Genomic DNA, 10,703 nt, shown 5'->3' with positions numbered 1-10,703 from the left:
ATACTTTTCCCAGAACCCAATTTTTTCAATTCAAATACTTGTCCATTTAATTTTCAGAATCACAATTTAATATGTCTCTATCACTCTTTAGACTTTGGGTCATAACTTCTTTCATGAAATTTCCTTAGAGATTTTTTAAAAACAGTCAAAAATAGCAGGCCAAACATCACTTGGAGTGCTAGTAACTTAGGTTAATGATTTCTGAACTGTGCTTCTTCATATCTCCTTTGGTTTTGTCCTCTATCTAAAATCTGTTTATACCCAAGGTATTACCTCAGGAATTTTTTGCATTGGTGTCCGAGTTGTGAGATGACTGGCTTTCAACAACCATATTTTTCATTATTGACAAATTGTTAGAGAAATGTACTAACCACAGCCAAAACAACAATTTTCTGTCAAAAGAAATATAAAATTGGTGGGCAAAGATTTTTGTTTGAAAAAGAGAGTCCTTACAAGTGGAACTTTGGTCTTTTGCCATGCTCACAATTTTAGAACTCAAAAAATTGTAATCACATTCATTTTCAAGACTAAAAAGATGATCACCTTGCCTGAACTTGCTTGTTGAATACAGTATTTCATTTGGTAATAGTGAAGGATGTACCTTAACAAATACGATTAATTCAAATGCACAATATTTACAAATTCTTAAAATTATTTATAAGTTTATGAGTAACAATTGGATGAGATAAAATATAGCTCTGCAAAACAAAACACATAATTATATGTTTAGCACTTGAATATTCCCCCTCTCTTTTTCCAGGATATAAGAGTGAGCTGCTGAACAGAATACAGTTTACCAAGAAGCAGAATTCAATGAGTAAGACAAAGAGTAGAAAGTAATTTTTTCTGAACTTATTGTCAATTCTAAATAGAAGAATCCAGCAGACACTACCATGTTCAACATCAGAAAATGTTGGTGTTCCAAGGGGCATATAATAAATGTAACGGCTACTTCAAAATATCATCAGAATCATAGAAAAACATCTGGAAGGGTGCAGCATTGACTTAGCAGTTTAAAGAATAACAATGTCCAAATGAAGTAGTGGAAAGAATGATACAGTAACTTAAAAAAAATCTTATCTAGTCACAGAAACTGCAAACTTCCTATTTACAGAAAGAAAAGTAATATTGTAATTTGTGAATATAATCCAATACCAATTGAGTATTTTAGAAAACAGGGCCCCTAAATATAATTTTCCTCTACAGGGGAATTAATTCTATTACTACAAAGAACTTAAACATAACCAAATTTACATAATAGTCCATGGAGAAATTAAAAATTTGAATTCCTATTTTATATCTGGTCAGGAAAGCTACATTGAAATAATATTGAAATCTTTTAAGCACATGTATATTACAAAAAAATCTTACAGTAGAATAAATTTCACAGCCAATTAAAATAAATTCCATGTTATTAGGTGTAAACTCATGGGGTGGGGGGGGGGAGGGGTAAGAGACAGAGGTTAAGTTGAATACACACATTTCATTCTTGATAGGTGATTACCAGAATCAAAATGGTTTCTTCAAAAGATGGCTTACTTATTAAGGCAACTGAAGTTGAACATTTTTTAAATACAAGTAACAACAAGAAATGTGTTTTTTAACCAATGTGGTTCTATTAAAATTCATTTTTGATTCTCGAACTACATAAGCATAAACTGACAGTAGTACAATGCTACATTTCACAAAAATGTATAAAAGAAAGTCAGAAATTAACTATAAATTCCATTTGTTTTTGCAATGCTACTGAATATAACACTCTCTTTACATATAATTAATCAATAACATACATTTTCCTTTCTAAATTCCCTCTTTCAAAGGTAGATGCTTTCTATATAGGTCAAATTTTCTGAATTATTTAATTCAATTGCCTTGCATACTTTTCTATTTTAATTTCAAATTTAATAGGGTACTAAAAGCAATAAACACGTGTAAAAATAATATTACATGTGTCTTCAGGATAGCAAGCAACACATAAAAATCTTAAATGCAAATGCTTAACAAATAGAACTTAGCAAGTACTGCATTACATTGTAACAGGGTACAGTATATGTATATACATTGAACTAATTGTTTTTACAAAAGTTTTTTTTTGTTCATTTTTCCCCACAAATTTCAGTTATACAACAAACACTTAACAAAATATATTACTGTGAATAACTTTTGAGAAATGTTACATGTTAAAGGTTCCAATGTTTTCTACGTAGTTTTGCAAAGCAAAAAATAAAAAAAGCAGTCTGAAGCTGCAGAGGCTTTATCTTCAAAGAAAGATGCTGTAGACATCAAACTGGTCAGGACTCATATTACAAATACTACTCTGATTTATCACAATAAAGTTCTTTCAAAGTTTTGAGTTCCTCGATTAGCTGCTTGTTTTGGGTTTCCAGCACTGCAACACGGCTTTCCAGACACTTTACATATTCTTTTTTTCGACGTCGACATTCTTTGGCAGCCTCCCTACAAACAGCAGAAGCAAAAAAAAAGGAACGAGAAATACTTGATATGCTATGCAACATCAGGGCTTCTGGAACAATTCCAGCATTATAGGCCAACATGATTTCTTCCCACCCTCCCAAGCTCAGGCTAGGTTAAAATTCAAAGCAAATTGGAGTCCAGCATACTCAAAAGTGTCCCTGTCCCAACTCCACCTGGTATTCCATGGAACTGCAACATCTCATGCCTGGGTCAGAGTTCAAAAAGTATGAAAGTGGCAGTTTGAAGCTGTTAATCTGTTTTATGGCAGTACAAGTCTTTTAGGGCCTTGAGTTCCTCGATAAGAGTCTTGTTTTGATTTTCAAGCACAGCGACTCGATTTTCAAGACACTTGACATATTCCTTCTTCTTTTTGCGACATTCACGAGCAGCCTCCCTGGAATTAACAGAAGGCACATCATAGCGACAGCCGAAAAAGGGAAGAAACCGACTAATCTGTACACTTTGTCTTTGTAATGCCATCCTTAGAGTGCCACTTGCGCATCCCCAGTTCTTGTCCTATGGCTTGCACCAACCAAATCAGAAGCTGCTGGCTTTGCTGAATCCCTTAAAACCCTCCAACACTAAATCATATTTATGGGATTACTTGCAGCCAACCAGTGTCAACCTCAGGAATGGAATGCAGTTGATTCACCCCCATCGAACGACTTTTGAAAGGTGACACACCACATCAAACTGAAGTGCTGCAGTCAGATGTTAATTCTCTGTCTTGTTTGAAGTACTTAGACTCAGGAATGAAGCATTTATTTGGACCACAGATCCCGGAAGCATCATTTTGTTTTTGTACATATCATGCAAGAAAATGAAAAGCTACATTGAAATTTGTACCAGTTCAAACTTGTGAACCAAAGATCATTCTACTTTTTAAAAATAGATGTTCAAGTAGGCACTTATTTAAGACAATCAAAAAGTGCCAAAAATCTCCCAACAAATTTTCCATATCAATTCTAATAGAACTATTAGCTCATTATTCATTATTTGTTATTTCCTCTAACTCTACCTTTCATAAAAATATTAAATGTACTAAAAGTTAAAAACAAAGTCACTTTTTTAAAAAAAAATTTTGACTAATTGCTAATTTTAGAAGAAAAATGTTTCTGTCCCATCTCCATTGAGTTATCTATGGCAAAGTAACACTTAGAAACTTAAAAGCTGCTTCTGTACTTTTCTAATCCTTACCCATTTTCTTGTGTATTTTTCTCTAAAATTAGCAAGATGATAAATAATGAATTATTAGTGACTGAAGTTCAATACAAATGTTCTGAAAATATATATTTGTAAGAAAATGACAGCAGTCACTTTACAATGAAAATACTTGTCAGCTGCAATCATAATGCAATCCTTAAAGGCAAGCATAAACATTTAACATATTAAAATTGACTGCATCAAATTAATACACCCATAACATACACTGAACTTTTAAAGATCATATTATTGACCAAGTTATAAATCAACATAATGGATTTAAGCCAACAATACCATGTTCAGTAAGTTAAAATGTAATTTTAGTTTTGCAGAACATTGTTCCCCTTACTGCTTGCAAGGTAATACAAAACATACATGCCAGAAGATAAAGACACATAGACGATGATCATCTTTAACTAATTTCTCCAGGCACAGATGTTTTTCCAACATAATATCTATGAACTGTTAAAATAATTCATACTGGTGCTTTGAAGTACCCATTTACTACTAATTCTCTACAATTATAACTTTATCAAACAATTTAACTTTAATTTAAATCAACTTCTGTTTGTAAAATATTGGTAAGCTTCCCATTCCATTTGTCAAGTTGTATGTTCAAGGTGCACTTCTTGCATGATGGAGTTCTCTGATGTTCAAGCAGGAAACAAAGTCAGTCCTGAAAGCAGTTTCTTGCACTTCACTTCGAAGAGAAAGCTTTTTCCTTATATACTATGTGAATAACAATGACTTAAGGAGTTCAGGATACTTCAGTCAGAACAGATCAATATAGCCACACAATTTTTGAAGAAATCATGCAGGAGGCAAAAAATAAAAAAAACAAATAGAGACAGCCATCAGCAGGCAGTAATCTACGCATGAGGATAAAGCAAAACCAAGGACATACCAGGGGGAGGGCATGCTACTGACCCACAGCTAGACTACATGTAGTAGGCACATGGCAAGATTTGAAAAATCAGACATGAAAATGAGAAACCAATCTGCACATACAAAATTCCTACTGATGCAAATTTACCTGAAGTTATGTTTTTCTAAAATACATTTATCATTGCTATATTAGTACATTTTAATCAAATACAGATAGTCAAAAAAGGATGTGAAATATTTGTTCTTCACAAAATGAAGCAGATATCTGAATCTTCAATGGCACATTAAAATAGTACAATAAAAAAGCTTTAGTGTTACTGATGCCTTTAAAAGAATAAAAAAAATAATACTCATACCTAGTACATTTAACATACTTCTCATAAAGACTGTTGGTTCACAGGCTTTTAAATCGAATAAAAAATTAAATTCAAATGTTCAAGAAATAAAGTAGGATGCATTACCATAGTAAGCACAAAAATATCACAATTGGAAGGCTGTTGCAAATGGTCATCAATACTCTAACTACAAATTTATTCACTGTGCAAAACTACTTCCATAAAAGTTATAGTCAGTAAATAAACAATTTATTTTTTTTTAAATAGTTCCATAAATTGGAAAGTCAAGAAGAAAAATTCATCTCGACTAAATGCAGAGAAGGATACCAGATATGAATTGCACCCAGCTGCCAAATATTCAATTCTGCTGAAGTCAATTAAACCGAGCTTGAGGATAGGACTATCTTCAAAACCTTAGCTAGTATTCTTACATGCATCCAGCATAAAAGAGAACAAGTTTCTCCACAAACTCCAAAATAAATATCCTACACTTCTGAGGGAGGTGTTAAATCAATCATTCTTCCATTTCTATACAAGGGAGTGAGAAATATATTCACGTCAAAAGTATGACCATATCCATGTCTAAAGTGGAAACATTACTAGAGAAAAAAGGTATATGTCATAGCAAGTTTTTTTTTTAATTCAGCACAGTAAACTTTGAAGCAAGAATTAAATTCTTCATTGACTTGGAATCAAAGAATTTAGTAGCACATTAAAAACAGAGCCCAAGAGTGAAGCACATTAGAAATTTCTCAAACATCAAGAATCATTTATTTCTCTAAATTTGTAGCATATGCTTTTCCCTGAAACAACATTTTTAAATGATTTCTCAAACCTTACCTGTTTTTCATTAGCCTTAGTTCCCGTTTACGGGTTGCCTCTTCTGCAAGTTGTTGCGGACTATGCAATGTTCCAGGCGAAGTTGCCATCACTACTCCCTGAGGTAGGGTGGTAGTTGGGGTCCGGATTTGGTAAGTTGGCATATCTCCAGTTGCAGCTGCATGAGAGAATAAATAATGGATATATGAAAATTTACATTTTTAGTATTATGCAAGCTAGTAACATAACCATCGGCTATTATCAACATAACAAATCAATGTTAGCTCACTGAGCTATCCTATTCCCTAATTCCCCCTCCTCAATTACTTTTCACTGCAAGCTTTTGACCCCATATCTTCAGCAACACTATCTAGTTTGTAATACTCACCCACTGACTAGGTGCAACTTAAGATAGCAAATGAACCTGCCAACCTGCACATCTTTGGTAAGTGGGAAGAAACCAGTGTACCTGGGGAAAACCCAAGCAGTTACAGAGAGAATGGGTTATCTCCATACTGACAGCACGAGAGGTCAGGATGCTGGAGTTATGAGGCAACAAATTAATAGCTTCACTGTTCTGCCACCTGAACAACCATTCAGAACTGAAAATCAAATACAATATTTTGGATGAAAGTCACCCACTTCAATCTAGGACACCCATTGAGTCACGATAATGGTTGTGAGTTTATGACAAAAGCTTAATAATGTTTTTCTAGCCCTCCTCAGGCACAGAATTATTATGACTTCATAGAGGTCTTGTGAAGAGTAGTGATTCAGAGACTAAAGGTACGTGCAATCAACCAACATGAATAAATAACTCTTTTAGACAAGGTAACACTGCTCAGAGAATAAGTAATGTTTATTAACTCAGTCCTAAACCCTAGACTTCTCTTCTATAACAATGCTGGTGCCAATTTACAATGACCAATGCCCAGTTTTAAAACATTTACTTGATGTTATACAACATGAAAACTTAATTTCAAGAAAATGGAAGCAAAAGTTGAAATCATAAAAATAATGATGTAATTGTGCTTCAGATGTAAAAACAAAGAAGTGGGACATGTTGAAGTGGAAGAGCAACAGAAGGGCAATTCGCTGAAGGACTGTGAAGATGATGTTGAAGATGTACTGGAAGATAGTGAAAAATTAGTGACATAGGACAAGCAATGTTATCACTTACAAGTTATTTAACTGATAACTGATCATAACCATGTTGATTCTGCAGGTAAGGCTAAACAAGTGGGTTCCAGAGGATTCAAAAACATGAATTACAGAAGTGAACATAATAATGGCAATGAAAACATTAAAAGAACTGTGGAAGAAAAGAAGACTATTACAGAACTCAACTGCCTTTCAACTGGGCTGCCTGTGAATGTCATCTGCAGAAGCAAGTTGTCCCATCGAATACTGAAAACTTAGTACAGGTTTCCCCCGCCATCTGAAGGTAGAGCGCTCCTATGAAACCGTTCGTAAGCCGAAATGTCGTAAAGAAGCAATTACCATTTATTTATATGGGAAAATTTTGTGAGCGTTCACAGACCCAAAAATAACCTACCAAATCATGCCAAATAACACATAAAACCTAAAATAACAGTAACATATAGTAAAAGCAGGAATGATATGATAAATACACAGCCTATATAAAGTAGAAATACTTCTCTACAACGATTGCCTGCACAGATCTCCATAGCGAAAATCTCACGCAAGCACTCTCGGCAGAAAACCTCACGCAAGCGCTGTTGGCATAAACGCGCTCTCCAGTAACCTTTAAACTATGAGGCTGCCAAATCTACCAAATAACACATAAAAATACACAGATCATAGGCGATGCAATCGGAAATCGGCACTGATCTGGGCCGACAATTACGTGTCAGCAGCACCTAAATAATTAGCTTGTTTATTTCGGCTTTTTTTTAAAGATGTGCTGTGTGCCTCCCGGCTACTGCTGCATTCTCTGCGAATCGGTACAGTATCCGTCTGGGGCCCGGGTGTTGAGGTGGTGGGACACAGGGGTGTCATCTCATCGTCGATCAGGGCAGGCAGCTCATCTTCTCCTATGACTGCCCGCCTCGATGTCGAAGATCGAGGTTCGTCGTCTGCTGTGGCTGATGTGGAAGGCTTGCTTGACTGCTGAGCCTCGCGCATTTTTCTATCATACAGTTGTTTGTAAGGACTCAAACCATCCTGCAAATATCCCCTAAAACTACGTACCCTTTCAAAATTTAAGTCGTACTTTATCATTGCAGCGAAAATCTCACACAGTTACTTCACGTTCAGTTCACTACTGCATTCGGTTTCGATTGTTATCCTTTCCACTTCCAATTGCATCAGCTCTTCATCTATCAGTTCTTGGTCATGGGATGCCAAAACCTCTTCAACATCATCTTCGTCAGCTTCCACAAGCCAAACTCACTTTGTCCTTGCTTCGTTCACCACGATCGAAATGCTTAATTATGTCTAGTTTTACGCTAAGTGTAACACTCTTACGAGCTCTTTTAGGCTTTTCCAATACCTCAGAACTCATCTTGCTAACGGCTGCTCACAGGCACGTGTTTAAGCAATGCTGTTCCGAATCCGGGGGGAGAGCGGCTGCTCGGGACGCGCGCTGCCTTTTACCGCGCGCTGATTTTTTATGTAGCAGTGAAAACACCTTCTGAAAGCGAAAACAGGGTACTAACGTAGATCTTTCGTAACAGCGAGGTTTCGTAAAGCGAACATTCAAAAAGCGGGGGACACCTGTACAGTGTGAAAATTAAACGCATCTAACTCACTGGAAGCTTGCATTAGCACTTCATCACATTGTAATGAAACACTGATTAATGTATACTAATTGATAAATATTGTCATGCTTAATCTTGTAATTAATATTTTTAAATCAGTTCATCTTGGTTTTAATTCACAGTCTCAGTGAAAGGGAAAGAATGAAGGATAAAATTAAATTATTTTAACTGGAGATCTGCAAGGAAGGTGCTAATCCATCACCCCACATCACTGTGATATTTAAAAGCTAATACAACACTTTCTTCACCTTTTTTAATACAAATTGTAACAAAGTCAGGCAGTCTACTGTAAACTAAAATTCAGGCTCTTAAGGTTCACTAGTATTTTTAATATAGGACCATCAAAAAAGGCAATTAACATATATTATTCAAAATATTAATCTAAAAATGGCATGTTAAAAGATTTAAGAAAATTCAAGAAGATGGACAATCATATCAAAGGCAATAATTGAGTAGGCACTATTCTCAATGACACCCTTCCTCAGACATGATGCCTATTGACTGAATTTCCAGATCTAGGCGATGAATATGAATAATCATTTTCAGATGTTACTTCTGCTCAAGGAGGTCAAGTACTAAGGAATTTATAACTGAAAAAATATTTTCCACCAAGGAACTTGACTAATCAAAAGGCTAGCAAAAAGCCACGAGTGAACCCTGATAATAAGAGGGTGCAGACAGATGACTGGAGAATCTCCAACAATTGAACAAGAAGTGGGAGGGGTGGAGGCAAAACTAGACTCCTCTACTAAAGATAGTGGCAAGGAAAGAGAGTCACTGTGGTAGATGTTATTCGTAGACATCCACAACACTGGATTTCCTCAAAAGCTGCACGTAAATATTCCTGCTCCTTCTGGGCAATGAACAAGGCACTTAAAATTACTTGCCAATTAAATTTGCCAGAAGCCTGCTTACCTACTGCATTTTTCAACCTCATGGAAACTAAATCCATCAAAATTAAAATTGCTTTCAAATAGAGGGGAACAAAGCATGTAAATATTTTAGTAATGAATTGGTATCTCTCTCAAGAAAATTACTGATACCTCTAAACACTTTCAATTTACATTTAAAACAAAAGGAGAGATCAGCAAGTTGAGTTTAGGTTACAGAGACAACAAATCTAAGTCAACTCCTATCATTTCTTTTCGGGGATGAGAAGAAAAAGGGGTGAGGAAATATACAAGATGCACATAAGATGCTGGTGAGGCCTAATTTGGAATATTGTGTACAGTTCTGGTCATCTACCTACAGGAATGATATCAATAAGATTGAAGAAGCACAAAAAAAATTATAAGGAAAGGATGAATAGCTTACAACTTTATTCCATGGAGCATAGAAGAATGAGGGCAGATTTGAAAGAGCTATACAAAATTATGAAGGGTACAGACAGCATCAATACATGCAGTCTTTTTCCACTGACGTGAGTTGAGATTAGAAATAGAGGTCATAGGTTTCAGGTGAAAAGTTAAAAAATTAAGGGGAATCTGAGGGCGAACTTCTTCACGGAGATAGTGGTGTGAGTGTGGAATGAGCTGCCAGCAGAGGTGGTAGATGCGAGTTCAATTGTAAAAGTTAAGACAAATACGGATAGGTACTTGCATGGGAAAGGTGTGGAGGGAATTGGTCTGTGTTCATATAGATGGATGAGGCAAAATACCAGGTTAGCACAGACTAGATGGGCAGAATAGCCCATTTCCGTACTGTAGTACTTTATGTCTCCACAAATGGAGGTCCCCAGACTACTTGGTATACCTCAAGGACAAAAGTGATTCAAGGTGGCAGGTCATTAAGGGGCAATTAAGTATTGGTCCAGCCTGAAATGTCAACCTCCCTTAAGGGTCATACAAACACCACAATCATAGTCAAAGAAAGAAACAGCACGGAACAAAGCCTTCAGCACAACTCATCCATGCCGACTAAGATGTCTATCTGAGTAGGTCCTATTTAGCTGCTTTTGACCCATAACCTCCTACCCTATCCATGTACTTCTCCAAATACATTTTTATATTGTAAAATAACCTGCTTTGACAGCTTCCTCTGGTAGCTCATTCCACATACCCACCACACCCTTTGCACAAAAAAAAGTTTCCGCTCAAATCTCTTAAATATTTCCCCTCTCAGCTTAAATCCATATTCTTCAGTTTTAGTATCCTATATCCTGCGACAAAGACTGTGACTATCTACCTTAACTATGTCCTTCATCATG

The 10,703-nt window shown here is 35.7% G+C and overlaps 1 protein-coding gene across 4 annotated transcripts in view; it reads right to left on the bottom strand.

The window, feature by feature from the left end:
* Positions 1–1,324: 1,324 nt before the first annotated feature.
* Positions 1,325–10,703, bottom strand: part of LOC140195525 (cAMP-responsive element modulator-like) — a 78,162-nt gene continuing 68,783 nt past the window's right edge. For 3 of the 4 annotated variants that reach the window (XM_072253989.1, XM_072253991.1, XM_072253992.1), the window contains exons 8-9: positions 5,739–5,895; positions 2,367–2,869 (exon numbers count right to left, since the gene is read on the bottom strand). In XM_072253989.1, coding sequence (XP_072110090.1) covers positions 2,725–2,869; positions 5,739–5,895 — 302 coding nt within the window. In that variant the 3' untranslated portion in view covers positions 2,367–2,724. Of the gene's footprint in view, positions 2,870–5,738; positions 5,896–10,703 lie in introns of all 4 variants that reach the window. The other variant, XM_072253990.1, reaches the window with a different exon arrangement.

The sequence above is a fragment of the Mobula birostris genome, chromosome 3 (genome assembly GCF_030028105.1).
Source record: "Mobula birostris isolate sMobBir1 chromosome 3, sMobBir1.hap1, whole genome shotgun sequence".
NCBI lineage: Eukaryota > Metazoa > Chordata > Chondrichthyes > Myliobatiformes > Myliobatidae > Mobula > Mobula birostris.
The sequence above is the reverse complement of the archived record's forward strand: the minus strand, read 5'-3'. Positions and strand labels throughout refer to the sequence as shown.